The following is a 20,058-nucleotide window of genomic DNA, read 5'->3' as shown; positions in this document are numbered from 1 at the left end:
TTTTTTTTTTTTTTTTTTTTTTTTAACTCTGATTTGATTAAAACATCAATGCCAACCATTGAGGAAAGTAAAATCAGAGCAAAACATTAGTAGAATCTGTTCCTATGCCTCACCGTTCTTGATCGATCTGATGCTGTAGCCAAGCAGGACCACCTAAGGCAAGGTAAGAATGAAGGCGGCTCTCTCGCGTGACACTAGATGCAATCGCCCTAGCCAAAGAATTGGCTTTCGGTGAAGAGAGCTTGATAGCAAACTCCCCTGTCACCCGTATTGCATTAATGATCTTGTCTAAATCAGAACGATATTTTGGCCATTTATCCGGACATTCTAAGGCCATCACCACCGACTGACAATCAGTACAAACTTCACAAGCCGTGCAGTGAAGGGTGGTAAGGCTTTGGAGACACCAGAGAAGACAATTAAGCTCAGCGCAGATCATGTTACTTCGTAGCAGGAATGCATCCCTCGCATGATACAGAACCTCTCCATTATGATACAGAACCACAATTTACTTTTGCTTTTTTTTTTGTTGAAACAAATTGATCATAGATCAAATTCAGAACACTCCACGCTATATTGGTCAGGTCACACACCATTAATACTATGATAAAGTTTTGATTAGTTCGATTCATTTTGGTATTTTTCATTTAACAAGTGAACATTATATATATACTAGAAGGCATCCCGTGCTACGCACGATTTTAATTATATTGTTGTTCAATTTTAGTAATTTAGAGATTATTAGTTTTTATTTGTTTACTCAGTAATGGTTATTTTTGTGATTTTAAAAATACTGTATGCTGATCATATTAATTTTTTTTGGGTTCATTTGTTTGATGTTATTTGAGTTTTCATTTTTGAGATACCCCTTTACAAAAATAACCTCTTTTTGAACATTTTCATTTTTTGCCACAAATTACAATATGTAAAATTTATTTTAAGAATTTTTCTAAGGTCTAGGTTCTCTATTTTACATTTAGGATATAGTTTTGATGGGATAAGGTTTAGTATTTGGAGTTTAGAATTTAGAATTTAGTCATTTTATACATAGAAAATTGGTATTATTGAAAATGAACAACATGAAAGGGTATGATTGAAAAGGGACATAGAAAAAGGGGTGTTTTTGAAAATGCGCTATTTGATACTAAGATTCCTAAAAATATATAATATACCAATATACAATTACCATATACTACTCACTATAGAAGTCAAATTAATCAGATATAGTATAGAAATTTGCAACTCATATCATATCATGAGATAAAAAGACATCACAAGCTTAACAACATGGTTTGTTAAGCATATGTAACATACAATATTCTTTTTTTTTATAATAGTTTAAAATACGTTTTTTTCTTTCTTAAAAATGAAGACTAATAAGAAACTAAATTTACAACGGAAAGACTCATATGGATCATCCAATAAGAAGAAGTTGCTTTACCACATGAATGCCCAAAGGAAAAAAAAATAGAGATTCTAAAATATAAGAAAGGAACAAAACCTAACATATTCAACTTATTAAATCATGATAGTTTATTTTTTTCATGATGTACCAACAAACACAACAACATGAAGTAAAAATAAAACATGGTAAGGCCCGACCCATAGGCCAAGCAAGTGAAGTCAAGGATTAGGGCATCAATTTTTCTGGAGCATATTTTAGACAAAAAAATTTAGGTCTTTTATGTAGCCAAAAAAAAATCATAAGTTTAGTTATTATTAGATTTTTTATATAAATTCAAAAAAATGTAGAAGTTCAAGTTTTATATAAGAAAACAGTATATTATTCATGTAGAAGTATCCAATTTACGGATGGAATTTTATTAGGTTTATATAAAAATCTATTTCATCTTTTGAATTGTTGGTGAATGAGCATTAGATTAATGTTAATTAAACTTGTTGTTACTGAGATTTAAAGTAAAATTCAATTTAGGAAAACAAATATGTATGTCTAATTTAAAACATTCCATATTCGAAAAGCTCTAAAACAATAATGAGTTATTAGGCAATATAATATTTATTTTCGTATAAATATTTAAATGAAGATGAAAACATTGAAAAGAGAAAGAAAAATTTGAGCAAGCAAAACGAACTACGATATGGAAATAATTTTTCTCTTAATATTTTTATAATTTTATTTACAAAGGGTTTTTAAAAAAAACATTGTCGTATGACATCCAAAATTGCCGGACCGACCCATGGAGAAAGTAGGGAAGACATACATAAACACTCTAATGAATAAATAAATTTGTCAAAGATTTTCATATAACTGTTTTTTTCGTAGTATTAATGCGAATAACAAACATGATAACNTATATATATATATATATATATATATATATATATATATATATATATATATATATATATATATATATATATATATATATATATATATATATATATATATATATATATATATATATATATATATATATATATATATATATATATATATATATATATATATATATTCAAAAATACCTATTGAAATTTGGAAAGACATAAGAATAATATAATTCTTCATAGGAATCTAATGACTGAAACTAAATAATAATGACTGAAAATTTATGTTAAAAGGAGAGTAATTAGAGATTTAATTCTAATTTTATGGAAAACGGAATAAATTCTACTTTTATGGAAAAAGAATTAGTAAGATTTAATGAGGAATAAATGAGTAAGCAATTATCAGATGATACAGAAAACATCCCACCATTAGATTATATAAGACTAAAGACCATAAACTAAGCATAAATGGATGCTACATGCATATATATATATATATATATCAGTTATTACTTATTTCAATGTTCTCAGTTAATTAGTTCAAAGTCTCTGTTATTTACTTTTTTTTTCCAGATGTTTGGCATAAACCATGAAATTATGCGTTCTCAGACGGTCACAATCAAATTCACTAATGAAATTATTTTCTAATGTAAGACTTATGGCAAAAACAAAATAAAGTATTCTTAAGAATGGTTGGAAAAGTCTGAAATCACTTTTTGTTTTGCTCTTCGTGTTCTTCAATGTGTGCAGCTGTGCATATATATATATAAATGATAAGTTGATAACTATGCTTCCACATCAATATGCAATTTCGATTGGAGCTTTGATGGTTTAGGCATGATGTATATCTTAACATCTATCATCTATGTCATTTAAATATAAATACACTATTACGTAATAAAGAATATTAGTATACTATTACATATTGGCACTTGGAAGACTAATGAGTAAAGTAATTTGGATCATTTAATTAGTTTTCTATTGTTTAGTATTTTTTTTTAATTCTTGATTTGTCTTCAAAAGTTTATGTATTACAGGCTGACTCTTTAATTTGATTGTTTTGGTTTGATTTATAAAAAAATATAAGAAGAGAAACACAATGAAGTAAATCTTGAAGCTTTAAAGTTTAAATTACTATTTGTACCCAAGGAACTAATTTTAAATTAGATCAATGTAATCTTTTCTATTTAATCTAATTTAACTTTTCATATATTTGTCGTTGATCAATTTCTTTGTGAGTTTTTTTTTTTTTGCAAATTTTCTTTGTGAGTCTTATGTTATTTATATATGTAAATTTAATTTATGTAATATTGTCAGCAAAAATGTGTCCGTGCATAGCACAGGATTAAATACTAGTATTATATAAGATATGTGTGAGCGTCATGAAGATGACTGAGACTGTGCTTTGTGTACTTCAATCTTCATTGTTAGGTCAACACAAGATCAGTTGTAAAACAAAGGTTTTTTTTTGATATTTTCCCTTTTATGGGCTAATCTTCTTAGTTATCTGATTAATAAATTTAAGTGTCCACTTTTGGTTATATATAATCTGGAAAGGAAACCTTCGAAAATATCAAAAAAAACCTTTGTTTTACAACTGATCTTGTGTTGAAAACCTTCGAAAATATCAAAAAAGCCGTGAACACTATGTTCCTCCCCGGCCAGATGGGCCTTGCCCCCAACAATTACAAAAACCCAAACAGAAAATCATAAAGAGTTTTGGGCCTGAAGTCTTGGATCTGACCCATCTGGTCGCAAGGACAAAATCGTCATTTTACAGAAGAACAAAGGAAGCTCTAGGTCACTGGTCCAATATATATATCAGATGTCATTGTCAGAAAAAGAGATTCACTTTTGGGGCAATTAGAGAGAAGGGTTTTTATATTCGTATTAACTGCGCTTAGCTCCTTATTTGGCGCCCACCGTGGGGCTAGACGGAATCCTTTCATTTGCCGAATAGAGTTTGAAGACAAAGTCGTTTTCGGAAAACCATTAACATGTCTCATACCGATCTTTCCAGCAACGAAGGCGTCGACTCTTCCGCACCACGCTCTCCCGCATCTCGCATCGTATCTCCCAGGCCAACCATATGGGGCCGCACCCGCTTGAGGACGAACCAGCTCCAAGGCAACAATCCAACTGACCGCAAAGCCGTAGGCGCTACGCGTGTCGCTCCAACCAATGGCTTAGCCAATGGCGCTATTCCTTCGGAACGTGTAGCCGTAGGCGAAAATCCAATCGACCGCGAAACCATAGACGCTACGCGTGTCGCTCAGACAAATGGGGTGGCTGACGACAATACTCCTCTTGATCGCGCTGCTAACGGTATCACCCCAACTGACCGCGCAGCCGCAGGCGCTACTGGACACGTGCGTAGAGGTGTCACTATCAATCAGGCCGCGCTCGATCAAGCTGTTCGAAGAACCCTGGACCGGATGAGTGGACAAGCTGTGCAAATGATGTCTCCAGGACCAACCAATCACTCAAGACGCCATAGGCCACAATCTGAAGCTCGACACGTGCGAGACGAAGACACGATGGCACCACGCATTCCACGAGCTGAACACAATACTCTGCGTGCTGAGCATAACCCTCCGCGAGCTGGACAAAACACTCTGCGAGTTAAACACAATATTCCGCAAGGAATGCACCACGCCAACGGAAGACCCCAACTTTCGTCAATCGTCATTGGACCCAATGGCGAACAACCGAGAGTGCATTTCCAAACTGACCAAATGCTCACGGATCAACGTGCTGGGCCGAATCAACCCGAGAGCGCAGAAAATCGCGCCCTGCAGCAGGAGCTTCATCAGATGCGAGCTCAGTTGAAGAAAATTACGTCGCAGATGCACCGCGTAACAAGCGCAGCACCAGAGCTCGAGAGTGTGCTAGTAGAGGCGCGATGTTCGCCTTTCACTACAAGAGTATCAAGCGTTAGACTAAGACGCAACCCCGATACCAACAAGAGACGGCCGATACCATACGACGGTAGGGGGGATCCCACTGTCTTCCTTAAGTCGATGTCCATACATATTGGTAGTTCGTACTTTTCACCAGAAGAGGAAGATGCGGGAAGTTGTCAAATGTTCGTCGAGAGCTTAACCGGTAAAGCGTTGACCTACAGATCAAAACCGGTAAAATGTTCGTCGAGTGCCTTTTGGACTGAAAAACGCACGAGCAAAACCTACAGATCTAATCATAAATAATCGATTTTAAACTGAATTTTAACCAAAAAGAGAGTTTTTTCCAGATCCGATTTCTTAGCCGAATATACTGAAATCGCGGCGGTTGGATGCCGCCGAGCGCTTTTCCGGCGATGAATCGGCCGCGGAGGCCAATTTTCAAAACAGGGATATAAACAAGAAAAAATAATTGTTGATCTGGAAAAAAAACTGCTTAATGACATGTTAAATCATATATGATGTGTATTTAAATTTGCTGATGTGTATTTTTTTTTTTTTGACCAAAATCGAAAAACTAAACCCAAGAGGTAATTTGTAATTACACCCAGACAATAAACATTTGAGCAATTATAAGAAAATTGTTAGATACGAGGAATAAACCAACTTTTGGATAACATTTGACTAATTTTTTCTAAATTAAATAATAAACCAAAATAATAAAGAGAATTTGTTAAAAATACCTTTTTTGAAATACCGCTTTTCAAAAATACTCTTTTTTTTGCCATTTTTATTTTTGCCCTCCTTTAACTTTTAATGGCCATTTTACCTTTAGATGAAAAATACTTTATTCAATAAAAATAAAAACAAAATTTTCCCACCAAAATCATTTCCGACATATTTTCCCGCCAAAAAATTTCGGAAAAATGTCCCGCCAAAAAAAAATTTTGATAAAAATTTTCAACAAAAACAATTCCCGCCAAAAAAAATTACAAGGTGTTTAAAATGTTTTATAAGGTAGAAACCTCATAAAAATCTTATAAACACCTTGTAAACGCTTTTACAAGATTTTGAAAAGAGATTTAAAAGGTTTTCAAAAGGTTTTTTAAACATTTTTTAAACGCTTTTACAAGGTTTTTATAATGTTTTTAAAACGTTTTCAAAATGTTCTTAAAAAGGTTTTTAAATTTTTTTTAAACACCTTGTAAAGGCTTTTACAAAGTTTTTAAAATCATTTACAAGGTTTTTAAAAGATTTTTAAACACCTTGTAAAAACGTTTACAAGGTTTTTATAAGGTTTTAAAAAAGTTTTTAAACACCTTGTAAACGAATTTACAAGTTTTTAAAAGCGTTTACAAGATTTTTAAAAGGTATAAATTTCAAAATTTTGGCGGAAAAAAAATAGTTTTGGCGAGAAAAAATTTTGATTTTGGTGGGAATTTTTTTTATTTTGGCGGGATAATTTTTCATTTTTGGCGGGTGTACATTCTTATTGTCATTCAAAAAATGAGTAATTTGATTATTTTGTACGTAAAGAGGGATAATTTTAAAAATGATTAACATAAAATATAAAGTGGTATATTTAAAAAGATATATTGGAAAGAAAGTATTTTTGAAAATTCCCCAATAATAAAACCCAAAACACTAACTCTTATCACATTGCATCAATCTAACCATGATGACGTAGCACTTGACTCCATCATATCTCTCACAGGTTTTGAGACACGGACAATCTCGTTAACCAACATATAATCAAATTCAGAGGTTGCCCGTCTTGAGGTTTCCCTAGAGAGATCATGTGGTGTTGATGGGTTCTGGCAAATGACAAAGTCAAATCCCCCAAATCTCTCACCCAAGATGATATGGTGATGTGACAAAGTATCTCCCATACTTTTGTTTTTGTTTGATGTTCTGATGATATGACAAAGATAACTATGATGGCCACCAATTTACATAAATTTTCCTTTCGGGCGTAAATGAATCTTCAAATAATGGAATACTAAAAACATATTGGTAAATGAGGCTGGGATACAAATAATTATAGACAAGTTCTATACGAAAAAAATTTGTGACCAAGTTTAATTATGAATATTTTAAGAGATTAACTCACAATAGAATTATGAATATTTTTTTCATTTTTGGGTTTCGTATAAATCTTTGTTTGCATATGTTGTTCCATTTGTGTACACTTTTTCTTTTTTTTTGACAATGCATTTGTGTACACTTCTTATGTAACTTTTATTTGGATTGTTGTATTGCATATGGTTTATATTTGTATATCTTCTTGTTTGATTAGCCTGAAGAATTTAAGATAAACATATGGTCCAACTAAGATTCAACGAAAAAAATCTATGGTTGTTTTCATATTAGTGGAACTAGAGCTTGACAAAAGTAAAGAACACATAGATAATTTATTGAAATGTGTCTTTGTGTACTTTTATGTAAATGAAAACTATGATTTACTTTATTTTGTATTTGTCATTGTGTCTATCTCTGTCATCTTTCAAATTTTTCAAAATGTGTTATTTTCTTTGTCTTTGTGTGAAAGTTCATTAAAAGTCACTGATATCAAAATTTTCTTTTAATTTAGTAAAAATTATTTTAAATGCAAATGTCCATTGCATATTGTGGAAGATAATGATTTAGTTGTGAGTGAAACACTGTAAATAGGAGTTCTTTGCTTGGTAATCAAAATTTATGCCAAAAAAAAAAATATATTTTAAAATGCAGTAAAATAAGGTAAAAAGGAACTGATGTATTTTATTTCCGTATAATTTAAAGAAATAACAGATATAATTGAGAGAAAACCTCTTTTCTTTCTCTCTCAAAGCGAAGCTTTTCTACAAAACCGTTTCCAATCTCCATAGATTCCGGTCGACGCTGGCTTCTCCGACGTCGGTCGGCCTTTTTTCTCTTTTCAGTCCTACAATTTATCTTTCTGCATAGTTATTAGATATTTATTTCGGCAAATCAATTCTCCGATTCTCCATTTTTTACTCCTTTGGCAAGATGGTGTGGACAGATCTGAGTCCATCAACTTTACTAGTACCATCCTGACTTGTGTTGTGTTTCATCACATCCAAAATTCATCGGGAGTCTTACCTTTGAGGCGGAAAAGGGTTGTGTCGTCTCTTCTCTGTCGCGGTTGGAATTTTTTCCAGATTCGCGTTTTCATTCTCTTCTTCTGGAAGAGTGTTTTTCTGACCCTACTCAAACCTCAGGCTAAGAGTAATTGTGTCAGTCTCTTTCAATCTCTGATTGATGGTTTTCGTTTCATCTCCCATATATGCTCTGTTCTTTCTAATCTGTATATTCACTACATGAGAAATAGAGAACAAATTAAGATTTGGGATCCGGGAGTTAATGTTGGTGATAACATTGTTTGGGAGATGAGTTTAGGACTTCATCGATTTGGCTACTGGTGTATAGTTGTATCGAAATTGAATGAGGGCTTGATCACATATAAGCGACAATATATCATTGATAATGGTCAGATATGGAGTTTGAAGAATGTTTTAACAAACCGTCGATGGAACTATATTGTCATGATAGGGTCACAAGAAATTAGTTTTATATGTGATGTTGCCCATGTGACGTTTTGGATTGAGGTTGCTCAATAGATGGGGACGATTCCTATGGCAATGATTTTACTTTTGCAGAGCCAACAACTTGTGACTATGATTATTCAAATCCCTAGCTTTTTGAGTGTTGTTGTTGATGGTGTTGGTGGAAGTACGAGATTACACAAAGTTTTGTGGCCTTCCCTGGTGAGTTTTAGTGTTTTGTTGAGTTTTATCAAGAAGATCTGCCCAAAGGATATTTTGGTGGAGAAACTATTCGTGAATATGTCGAAGAATGTTACAAAGTCAAGATATACAGAAAAGGCTCTGGTACAGAAGCATTGGTACCATTATGTCTACATTTCAGAGTTATGTTTGGACACATTGGGTTTACAGTTATGGTTTTGTAAAAAGTTCAGCCACAAGACGCTGCATGCAAATCATAACAAGGAAATATCAAATATGAAGTTGGACAATAACCGATCATATGAACAGTTAGCGAGTAAGACTACTCTTCGGAAAGCATCGTCAATCTCCCTTATGCTGTATTTTTCTTAGTATATGGCGCATACATATGCGTATGTAATAATTGTGTTACAGTAATTCTGTACAATGTCTTTGTAATTACTCTTTAAATTTAATGGAAGTTTGATTTGCGAAAAAAAAACAGATATAAGGTAAAATATTATGATATTGGAAAAAAAAAAGCATATATAAGGTAAAATATTATGATATGTGCTTAAAACATGTGCGAAATTCATGTTATTAGTTAACAAAATAGGGACATTTTCAAAAATACCCCATTTTCCATGTTCCTTTTTAAAAATACCTCTTCATGTTGATTATTTTTAAAATTACCCTTCTTTATGTACAAAATGACCAAATTATCCTATCTTTGAATGACAACAAGAATGTACAGTCACCAAAATCAAAATAAATTTCCCGCCAAAAATAAAAAAAATTCCCGCCAAAAATAAAAAAAAATCCCGCCAAAATTATTTTTTCCCGACAAAATCAAAAAAGTTTTCCGTCAAAAATTATTTTTTTCCGCCAAATTTTTGGAATTGATACCTTTTAAAAACCTTGTAAACGCTTTTAAACACCTTGTAAACGCTTTTAAACACCTTGTAAACGCTTTTACAAAGTTTTTAAAAACCTTATAAAAACCTTGTAAAAATGTTTACAAGGTGTTTAAAAACCTTTTAAAAACCTTGTAAACGCTTTTAAAAACTTTGTAAAAGCGTTTACAAGGTGTTTAAAAACCTTTTAAAAACCTTTTTAAAAACATTTTGAAAACTTTTTAAAAACCTTTTAAAAACCTTGTAAAAGCGTTAAAAAGGTGTTTAAAAAACTTTTTAAAAACCTTTTAAAACCTTTTAAAAATCTTTTAAAAATCTTGTAAAAACGTTTACAAGGTGTTTATAAGGTTTTTATGAGGTTTCTACCTTATAAAACCTCTTAAACGCCTTGTAAAATTTTTTTGGCAGAAAAAAATTTTGGCGGGTAATTTTTTTGGTCGAAATGTTTATCAAAATTTTTTTGACAAAAAAAATTTTGGTGGGAAATTTTTTTCAAAAAATTTTTGGCGGGAAAATATGTCGAAAATTCTTTTGGTGGAAAAATTTTGTTTTTCTTTTTATTAAATAAAATATTTTTCATCTAAGGGTAAAATGATCATTAAAAATAAAGGAGGGAAAAAATAAAAATTGCAAAAAAAAGGTATTTTTCAAAAGGGGTATATCAAAATGGGTATTTTTAACAAATTCTCTAAAAAATATATATGACATGACACTGATTTATCTACAATTACGGGTAAAACTTGACTAACTAGTATATATTTACTAAGTTTTCACCCGCGGTACACCGCGAGACTAAATTATAAATTATTGTATTTTAAATAATAATTTTTAATTTATTTAGTTTTCAAATTCTCAATTAATTAAATTTTATCTAATTAATTTATAATTTTGTTTAGAATATTTTTTCTTCTTCTTACGTTTTATACAGTTTATAACCTAGTTACATTAAATTTGTTATTAGGTAGAATATAAAATTTAAAACACTTAGTTTTGTTTTTTTATAATTAAACAGATGTATATTCTTATATGTTAAGTTAATTTTCTAAACTATGACTACAAATATATATTACATAAAATTAACTAATTGTTTTAGTGTTGGTTTTATAGTCCAAACCCGCCATGCTAGACGGATCACGCAACATGTTCAAAGATTTTTAATCCGTAAAAACTCATCACACAAACCCATGAACGTAAAATATATTATTTGAGGCTAAAAAACACTTTTTATCAAATCAGTTTTTAAAAATTTTAAAGAACAATACTTCTTCATTCACCTCCTTATAAAATAAAGAAATAAAATCTATATACATTTACAATTATGTTTGTTACTTTTTAAAACACTTAGTTTTTATAAAAAAAAATCAAATATAAATAGAGTTAATTGTGTTTGTTAAATTAATTATTTAATGTAAATAAGTGCCAACTTCAGGAGTTATTTTATAAATGTCTCAAAAAATGTATATATAGATATTGTTCATTGTTGTAAATATTTAACCAAGAGCAACGAAACTCTGAATCAGTGTAGAGTACAAACGTCTCTCTCGAATCATATACATAAAATAGTTTCTATGTTCTTTTATGTTCAAATCGTTTATAAAATAGTTGTCATGACAATGAACCAAAAGTAAGAATATAATGTGTTTGTTTTTGTATTTTGTGTATGTACATTGGTTTGGCAAAGAAGACAATGTATGGTGGGGCTTACGTGCTCCACAAAAATACATTTTAATTGGACGAAATGCAAGTAAGTACACACATTTTATGGTGCACTAATTGGTACGTCCTACAAAATATGATTATCTGTATATAATCCTCTTTAAATTGTTTGGTTAGTCTTTGATTAAGTAAAAATAAAAACCAAATTTGCGGGGAACCAACGGTTAGACAGTTAAGTGGATGAGTCATGTACACCTCAGCATCACCTTGTTGTCCTCATTTTCGTCTCATGACTCTTCCTTATTTTCTGGATCTATTAATTTCTGCATTATTATTAACAAACATATTTTCTTATATAAGTATTTCTACATTTCTCACCATACATTACAACCTATTAATATATTGCGTTAGTTTGAAATTAGGTGACGAAAATTCCTTATATCAAAAGACAAAAGTGAATATAGTTCGATTCACTACAAGAAAACAACCGATTTGTGATGGAAGAATTTATCGCAAGTCCTTCGCAAATCAACAATCACAAGGAATTTGCGAGAAACAATGATTCCTCGCAAATCGCGTCTCGCAAATTAAATATATCGCAAATCTCTCGCAATTTTTGCGAGGAACTTTTTCCCTCGCAAACGCCTCGCAAATTGCGAGGTTCACACTCCTCGCACTTCCCTACCCGTTTGCGAGACACCTCTTGACTCGCCAATCTGAAGCAGTTTGCAAGGAATAAAATCCATCGCAAATTTGTTGCAAGATTCAACCCTCGCAAATTTTAAAATGAAATATAGGTTTGCAAATTCTGGTTTAAATTGAAATTAATCCAGAATTAGGAATAAAATGAATTAGGAATATAATGAATTAGGAATGAAAATTGAATTGAAAATATATTAAAATTAAATTGAAATTAAAATTAAAATTAGGAATAGAAGACATAAAAATTAAAATTAAAGTTAACTTGTCTTGACAAAAAAATTACATTAGAAAACATAGTCTTTAATTGAGAAAATTGAGAGAGAGGTGATAAAAGGAAGAGTAATTAAAAAGATTGAGAGAGAGAAGTGATGTTTCTGGTTCCAGTTCCGCTACCAGCGTTGGTTTCTGTTCCATCGGTGTTGCCCTCTTCTCCGGCTACTGGGTTGGCTTCTGGGTTGTTCATTGTCGGGTTTCGAAACTTTGCAGCAAACTCAGGATCTTTTTCAGCGAGATAGTCGAAATAAGCATCATAGCTATGCATCCTTTGTGCACTCTCTTGGATTTGACTCGCTTGAGTCTGAATACATTCCTCAGCAGCAGCTAGTTTCTGAGCCAAAATGACCGGATCATTAGCCGGAGACACAGGCGGCGGTGGACAGCTACTTGAAGAAGACGCTTCAAATTGCATTGAACCAACCCCGAAAATCCTGTTTTTTTTCTTAGGAGCAACCTAAGAACAAAACAAAAAATGAACTTGTAAGTTAAACATATGAACTTGTAAGTTAAACATAAGAAAGAGAGACACAACTATCCAATGAAAATTTAACCAAGCAGAAGAAGTACTCTACATTACTATACGATTGGCAAACCAAGTAGAAGCAATACTAAACTATATGATTGCATCTATACAAAGTATATAAAGTTTACAAAACTTACCGATGTGTAAATTTTGTTTTTAATATGAATGGGCACCCCATCACTCTCTCCATTGTCCCATGTACAAAGCTCAGATTCCAACTCTTGAATCTTAGATGACACCTCGTTGAACAGAGACTCGGACTTTCCATCCGTAAATGACCCATCGGGCTTTCGATGTGTATCTTTTAAGATGAGTAGAAAGTCAGGAGTTAACTCACCGGTCCGCTCAGACTGAAATTAGAGAAAAAGAGAATATATTAGCCAAATAATAATTGTGTATAAGGTAAAAGAAAGCCTAATTTAAATAACTACACTTACATGTTTCCGAGCACGAGCTTTAAAAGAAGTTTGGCATGAGTGGTGCTTATCTATTCCGGTACCCCCTCTGGGTCATCATATCAAGCATTACGGCTGTTGATGCTCTTGATTTCGGATTTGGGATCAAGCCAATACTGAACCAGGCCTTCCCATACTTGAGGATCAATCCACCGTGGCTTTGCCTCATCACCTTTTCGCTTCCACTTTAGCTTCCACCTTGACACTTGATCACACATCCTCTCCTTCAAATTGGCTTCAAACTCCTGCCTTACTCTCTCATTAATGGCTCAGTTCCAATTATATGTTTGCTTCCAAGAAAACAAAGTATATTAGTCTGAGTCAACCACAAAAATAAAGTATATGTAAAACTTGAAAACAAAAAAATGACTTACCGCAAAAGTTCCATACCAACGGTCAACCACTGCACTTGGCGTTTGTATCCAATTGGCATGGGGCTCTTTGAAACCTCTTTTGAAGATGCTTCATATAGTAGAAGCAACAGCAGGATCTTGATCAAACCTTCAAACATACGGAGAAACAAAGAATATGAATCAACCTTAGAATTCAAAAATGAAATTAAAAACATTAAAATTCTAATATGAAATCAAAAACATTACCAGAGAGTTCCTTGAGGTCGGCGCGGATCTAGCCTCGTTAAACCTACACGCCCAGGACTATCGAGCAATTCTTCCAGAGTTAGACTGTTCAGTCGGACAGAAGCTCCAGTAGAAATCGAATGAGCAGGTGGAGACGTACCAATCTCTGGATCCGCATTAGTAGGGGGTGGTTGATGAGAGGGCCGTGGTTGTTGAGAGGGCAATGATTGTTGAGAGAGCAATAGTTGTTGAGAGGGCAGTGGTTGTGACGTTGAACGACGGTTATTTTGGACCGCCGCTGTGTTCTGAGAACCGGCGGAACCCCGACTATGGTTTGAACTGGTGGGTTTGGTACACGTTGATTAGTGAGAAACTTTGTGTAATCATTACCATGAAACATCTACAATAAAAATCAAAGTAAAATTAGTCAGAAAAATCAAAGTAACAATTGAAATTGAACAAGTAAAATTCAAACAGTTCAAATTAAACAATTAAACAACTGAACTAAAATTAGGGTTTGGAAACTACCTTGACGGAGAAGTGGAGAAGACGGAGAAGGAGATCGGGAAAGCCGGAGAAGATTGAAACAGAGCCGAAATAGAAATCTCTTTACGGAGAAGACAGAGAAGATAGGGAAGACACGGAAGACGGAGATCGGGAAATTGGGAAATCGAGAGGAGGTAGAAGACGAAGTAGATTGAAACAGAGATTTGAGGGAGAAGGTTTGAGAGAGATTTTGTGCGTCTAGGGTTTGTGCGGCTAGGGTTTGAGAGAGAGAGAGTTTGAGCTTCGCTCAAACCGAGTCTGGATTGTATATATAGATATTTTGTAACCTCGCAAATCCCTCGCAGATATTACGACGGACTAACTACGGTCCCTCGCAAATCACTCGCAACAAGCCGACAAACTGACCAATAATAATACGCTAAACTTTGCGAGAGATTAGCGAGGAATCATCGCACATCCCTCGCAAACGTGTCACAAGACGCCGACAAACTAACCAATTAAAATGCACCAGTTTAGCGAGGGATTAGCGAGAACTCCTCGCACTTCCCTCGCAAATCTATTTAACCAAATTCATAAACTAAGGATTAAATTTTTCATAAACTCAAGAACATGCAAAGAGAAAAAGTAAGTAATAGTCATCACATCTCCTAATAAAATTTACTCAATCAAAAGCTCAAAAGAAATCCCTAAACATATATATCTTATAAACCCTATTGCCTAAACAACACTTACCAACCCTATACCCTAAACAACATTTATCAACCCTATACCCTAAACAACATTTATCAATAACCAATCAAAAGTTTCTTGTCTCTTGATGTTGGTTAGTGATGCTCTCCTTTAATTTGAAAATGTTAATGATCATCACTAACCATATTAACATGTTAATGAAAATGAATAAATACATTTGCGAGGGAACCGTGAGGCAGTAGCGATGGATTAGCGAGAACTCCTTGCTAATCCCTCGTAAAGTGCGAGAGATTCGCTAGCGCGCATACCAAATCCCTCGCAGGTCCCTCGCAAATCTATTTAACCAAATTCATAAACTAAGGATTAAATTTTTCATAAATTCAACAACATGCAAAGAGAAAAAGTAAGTAATAGTCATCACATCTCCTCATACAATTAACTCAATCAAAAGCTCAAAAGAAATCCCTAAACATATATATCTTATAAACCCTATACCCTAAACAACACTTATCAACCCTATACCCTAAACAACATTTATCAACCCTATACCCTAAACAACATTTATCAATAACCAATCAAAAATTTCTTGTCTCTTGATGTTGGTTAGTGATGCTCTCCTTTAGTTTGGAAATGTTAATGATCATTACTAACATTATTAACATGTTAATTAAAATGAATAAATACATTTGCGAAGGAATTGTGAGGTAGTAGCGAGGGTTTAGCGAGGGCTTAGCGAGGGATCTGCAAGGACAAGTAAGAAATCCAACGCAATTTGGAAATTCTTTATAAAAAAACAACAAAAAGTAAAATTATTCAATCAAACCCATTACATTATCATCATTAGAATCTTCTCCATCACCGGACTCTTCGAATTCGTCTAACATCATCATCCGGAATAAGTCATCGCTAATCCGTCGCAATATTGCGAGGGATTTGCGAGTTGTTGCGAAGAATTTTCTTGGAGTCGCAAATCTGTGTTAACTCCCTTGCAAATTTGCGAGAGATTTATCCGTCGTAAATTTTGCGAGGGAATTGCAATTGCTCTCGTGTTTCTAGTAATTGACTCGCAAAGCTGTCAAATTGGCGAAGTCATAGTGCTGTCGCAGATTTCCGTCACAAATCAACTGTTTTTTTGTAGTGATTATGTCTCTAGATGTAAACTGTTAACTTTTCGTTACTAGTTATATATATATATATATATATATACTTTTGAATATTTTATAAAAAAGCTTTTACGAGTATATATATATATAGTATTTGGTTTGATTGGTATTTCCAATAACTTCATTTATAAATAAAGCATTTTAGAGTTTATTAATCAAACTAAGGGGTAGAAAAAAAGTGATTAGAATAAATAGTTGGAAAAAGTCATGAGAAAAAAAAAGGCGGTTTCCAAACGCTAGAAAAAGGTAGTTGTAACAATCAGTTGGACGGTTATACTACTTCTGCTGAGAGATTAATTGAATGTTAATATCCTAGATCATGTCTGATTAAAAAAAAAATCAGTTTGGTGAGAATCCTCTTAGTCTCTCAAATATATTATTTTAATAAATTTTGTATAATTTTATTTTTATTTAAAATTTAAACTAGAAATAAAACATATAACAAATTAAATTATTACAAGTGTTTAAATAATTCTCAGGATCTCAAAATCTCTCAAATGAGAGACTCACTTTATTCTCTCTCTCACTTTTTATTATTTTATAACTGTTTTTAGGTGAAAAACTCTGCAAATGCTCTCATGACGACTGTTAAAATTTATTATTTATCAATTTTAATTTTAAAAAATTTAATATATTTTTTGTATTTTTAACAGTTACTTATACAGTAGAACCTCTATAAATTAATACTCTTTCAATTAATACTCGTTATAAATTAATAAAATTTTCTGGTCCCGAGTTGAACCAGTGTAAAAAATAAGACAATTCGATAAAATAATAAGATAATATTTTTTTTGAAAATCCTATGTAAAAATATAGAGCCAATAATATCATAAATTAATAAAGATATAATATATATATATATATATATATATCTAAGAAAATTTAGTGAAACATGACTCTATTGTTGTTTGTCTATTCTTGAATTTGCATTCTAGTTGCAGATTATCTCTAATCTTTTTCATTGTATTAAAAACTTTTAATGTTGTCTTATCAAATAACAACAAAAATTGAGAAGAGTAGTTGCGGTAATTGTTTTTTACATGTAATTGGTTCTAAAGGCACCGCAATATGTTATTCGACTTCATCATTACCATCAAAGATAATACCAACATTTTCTTCTTAACTTCTAACATTTATCGTTTTCATCTAGATAAGAAGCTCTATTAACATCAATCATATTATGATAGTCAAGATTATAAGTTAAAAAAAATATATTAAAATGTGAATCATAACAAAAGTATCTTATTTTGTAATTTTCAAAATTTTCATAAAATTATGAAAATAAAATAAAATAAAATTTTATTAATTTATCGATAAATTAATAATTATTAATTTATTGATAAATTAAAACTTCTATAAATTAATAAAATTTCATGGTCCCGACCTTATTGATTTATTGAGGTTTTACTGTATTTTAACTTGTTTATGTTATTTTTTATAGAAAATATACTATGTAAATGTTTGTTACTAATTACTGCTATTATTTAACAAATCTTTTAAAATTAACTAAGGTTTCTTTTCTACTATATTTGATCTTCGTCTCGTTAACCATCTTTATACAACCGTTTTTACTGCTTTGTTCAAACGAAGTAACAATCAAACCCATTATTATGATAATGATCATTAAAAAGCTTGTGGTGTACTGGTATCTAACAGTACTTTATTCCACGTGAGACAAAGTGCAGTCCATTCGAAGCTAGTGTGACATCAAATGTAAAACTACGTAATCTAAAATATCACATGAAAAGTACATATAAAACTCCCTATTAAACTTAGTTTATCAAATACATTATTTATATACTATTTCTTGCTTTCAAAGCACAGCTAACTAATAAATAAGGGTTATTCAACCCTAATTCGTCTCTTTAAATACCAAAACTAACTTCACACAAAACATATACAAAATCAAACCTTTCATATTACATCTCTTCTTCTTTTTCACCATTTTTGCAAGCGATGGAAACCAGAACAAATGTTTTGTTTCTCTTCCTACTCATCATCACAATACTGTTAAACTCCACCAAAAAAATCCAAGCACGTCAACATAAAAACCCTAGTTCCTCCTCATCTTCTTTTCTTGTTCTTGCCTTGACCAAATCAAGTGCTTCTCTTCCCACACCAATATCCCAACCCCAAGAAAGGATCAAGAAGCCATTAGAATCATCACTAGATGTTGTAGTAATGGAGCCCTTGAGAGAAGTGAGAGATGGTTATTTGATAACCTTGAACATTGGAACACCTCCACAAGCAGTCCAAGTGTACATGGACACAGGAAGTGATCTCACTTGGGTTCCATGTGGGAATCTAAGTTTCGATTGCATTGATTGTTATGATCTCAAGAACAACAATCTAAAATCATCATCAATCTTCTCTCCTCTTCATTCATCTTCATCTTTTAGAGCCTCTTGTGCTAGTTCCTTTTGCGTCGGGGTCCATAGTTCCGACAATCCTTTTGACCCTTGCGCAATTTCTGGCTGCTCTGTAAGTATGCTTCTCAAGTCCACTTGCGTACGACCTTGTCCCTCCTTTGCTTATACTTATGGTGAAGGTGGTCTTGTCTCTGGGATACTCACGAGAGATATATTGAAGGCTCGAACCAAGGAAGTCCCAAGGTTCTCTTTCGGTTGTGTAGCATCCACTTACCGTGAACCTATTGGCATAGCTGGATTTGGAAGAGGTATACTCTCTCTCCCCTCGCAGTTAGGCTTTGTTGAAAAGGGGTTTTCTCACTGTTTCTTGCCTTTCAAGTTTGTCAACAACCCTAACATCTCAAGCCCATTGATACTAGGAGCCTCAGCTTTATCGATCGATCTCACCGACTCTTTACAGTTTACTCCCATGTTAAATACTCCAATGTACCCCAACAGCTACTACATCGGTTTAGAATCAGTTACAATAGGCACATATATCACGCCCACACAGGTTCCTTTAACCTTAAGACAGTTTGATTCACAAGGAAGCGGAGGAATGTTGATCGATTCGGGTACAACTTACACACATTTACCCGATCCTTTCTACTCGCAACTCCTCACAACTCTCCAATCAATCATCACATACCCGAGGGCCACGGAAACTGAATCAAGAACAGGATTTGATCTCTGCTACAAAATCCCATGTCCTAACGACAATCTCACTAGCCTCGAGAACGATGCAAAGATGATCTTCCCTTCAATTACATTCAATTTCTTGAACAATGCAACCTTACTTCTCCCTCAAGGTAACTGTTTTTACGCAATGAGCGTGCCTAGCGACGACTCCGTGGTGAAATGCTTGTTGTTTCAAAACATGGAAGATGGAGATTATGGACCGGCCGGAGTTTTCGGGAGTTTTCAGCAACAGAATGTGAAGGTAGTTTATGATTTGGAGAAAGAGAGAATAGGGTTTCAAGCTATGGATTGTGTCTTAGAAGCTACTTCACATGGACTCAACCAAGGCTCATGAACAAAAAAAAGTTACTATCTTTTGAGTTGATTTTAGAGCTGTTTGGCGCTTCTTCTTTTGTTTGTTGTTGTTATGTTCTTATTTCACTGTTTCGATGTCTCTTTGTATTTGTTGAGAGCTTTCTTTTGATTAAGTAATGTTTTCGAGTTTATAATTAATTTTCTTCTTTTGGATTAATGATTAGGGTCTTGAGCTGTAGACTTTACCAAATATAGAGAATGAGTTGGAAGGTGGAACTTATG

General features: G+C 32.8%; 1 protein-coding gene across 1 annotated transcript; it reads left to right on the top strand.

The window, feature by feature from the left end:
- LOC104760421 (probable aspartyl protease At4g16563) lies at positions 18,287 to 19,816 on the top strand. The gene has a single exon (XM_010483342.2). It carries the CDS (start codon positions 18,332 to 18,334, stop codon positions 19,814 to 19,816), a length of 1,485 nt encoding a protein of 494 aa, XP_010481644.1. The 5' UTR covers positions 18,287 to 18,331.

This window comes from Camelina sativa, chromosome 18 (genome assembly GCF_000633955.1).
Source record: "Camelina sativa cultivar DH55 chromosome 18, Cs, whole genome shotgun sequence".
NCBI lineage: Eukaryota > Viridiplantae > Streptophyta > Magnoliopsida > Brassicales > Brassicaceae > Camelina > Camelina sativa.
The sequence above is the reverse complement of the archived record's forward strand: the minus strand, read 5'-3'. Positions and strand labels throughout refer to the sequence as shown.

Bases quoted from the DNA above. Each gene is read 5' to 3' on its own strand.
- LOC104760421 (XM_010483342.2), top strand. From the start codon at position 18,332: ATGGAAACCAGAACAAATGTTTTGTTTCTCTTCCTACTCATCATCACA.